A 1725-nucleotide genomic window follows, 5' to 3' on the forward strand; every position below is an offset into this window, starting at 1 on the left:
CTGTGTGTGTGTGCGTGTGTGTATATATGCATTCACACGCGTATGGAAACCGTGGATGGATTCCAACTTACGACAAAGATATACATACGTGTACATATGTGGATGGCTGGGGAGCTCTCACTATGAGAGTGCGCGATACAGGACCGGGCAGCGTCTCAACCTGGTGACACTGCAGGTGCAAGAGGGAGGGGGTTGGGCTCAGCAGTGCACAGATGAGGGGCCTCTACAAGCTCACGAGAAGCCCTGGTGAGGGAGTGAACTGCCCACTGGGCTGCTAACTGCAAGGTTGGCATTGCAAAACCACCCGCCACTCCTGGGGAGAAAGACGGGGCTTCTACTCCCATGAGGAATGGCCGTCTCAGAAACCCACAGGGGCAGTGCTACCCTGTCCTGTAGGGTCACAAGGAGAGAATTCTTGAAACCGCTTGCTGACAGTGCTCCTGTAGCCACCAAAAGGCTCCCGACCCCCCAGACCCCCAGCCTTGTCCCCAGGCTCAGACTGCTAACCGTCCACTCGGAGAACGCGGCCGCTCCACGACTGCTCCAGCCTGAGAGGCCGGTGTGCGTCCGAAAGCTAATGCAGTATCGAGGAGGGGGTGGCCAGGCTTCAGGGGCCTCCAGCAACAGGCTTTCCCCCACAGCGCTTCTGGTGGCTTCAAACTGCTGACCTTGCAGCTAGCAGCCCAGCTCGTAACCACCACCGCACAGGGTGGACCATTCACTACCTACCAGGCGGACGGCGACCTCCTAGGACAGGGTAGAACGGCCCATGGGCTTCCAAGACTGTAACTCTCGACGGGAGTAGAGAGCCCTGTCATTCTCCAGTGGTGCCCCTGGTGGTTTCGAACTCATGACCACACCACCACCAGGGACGAGTGGAAGAGCCGTCCCTCTCTCCCTCACTCCCGCGGCTGCACAGCCCAGACGGGCCTCAGCGCCTCTGTCCCTCGCAGGTGGAGGAGCTCCTGTGCAACCTGAACAGCATCCTCTACGACACGGTGAAGATGCGGGAGTTCCAGGAGGACCCTGAGATGCTCATGGACCTCATGTACAGGTAACGGCTCCAAGCGCAGCCCAGGGCGCCACGCCAGGGCCCCGGACCTCCCAGCGACGGCTCCTCACTCACTCACGTGTGTCCCATGTGCCGTCGGCACCCTGTTTGGGATGACATCCAATAGAGACCAACCGAAATGCAACACGGAGGGCAGGTTGATGTGTGTGCGTGCCTTTCAAACACGTCTCCCGGAGGAGCAGCAAGAACCTGCTTCCTCACACCCTCGTCCACGTTCAGGGTCGCCCCCGGCCGGTGCAGAGCGCTGATTGCTCAGTGACAGCCCAGGGGTGGCAGCGTGGGCCCCGCCCCCGAGGTAACTAGGAGAAAGAGCTGATGATCTATCTACTTATACAGACTCAGTCCTTGAGGACCCTGTGGAGCACAGGTCCGCTCTGACACCTGGTGGGTGGGAGGGCACCCTGAGGCTGGGTGGGATCGCAGCAACAGGGTTACTCTTCTACTTCCGGAAGAATGAGAGCGGAAAGGGAGGAGCAATTCCACAAAGGAGTCCTTCGATGGTTTTGTTCCACACACACAGTCAGGGCAGGGGACCTTTTTTCTGCTAAGGGCCATTTGGATATGTCCGGTGTTAGCGACAGGAAAGTAGCCAGCTATGCTTGGTTAGCCATCCAGTGAACTCCCCTGTAACGTGATGGCGCGGAGCCCTGGGG

The 1725-nt window shown here is 59.2% G+C and overlaps 1 protein-coding gene across 1 annotated transcript in view; it reads left to right on the plus strand.

Annotated features, from left to right (window-relative positions):
* The window catches only part of DOCK8 (dedicator of cytokinesis 8), a 115069-nt gene that overhangs the window by 93843 nt on the left and 19501 nt on the right, over positions 1 to 1725 (plus strand). Inside the window, exon 35 of the mRNA XM_045289365.1 lies at positions 954 to 1055. Within this exon, the coding sequence (XP_045145300.1) occupies positions 954 to 1055 (102 nt within the window). The remainder of the gene's footprint in view (positions 1 to 953; positions 1056 to 1725) is intronic.

The sequence above is a fragment of the Echinops telfairi genome, unplaced genomic scaffold (assembly GCF_000313985.2).
Source record: "Echinops telfairi isolate 266 unplaced genomic scaffold, ASM31398v2 ScPeMD7_25;HRSCAF=90, whole genome shotgun sequence".
Taxonomy (NCBI): Eukaryota; Metazoa; Chordata; class Mammalia; order Afrosoricida; family Tenrecidae; genus Echinops; species Echinops telfairi.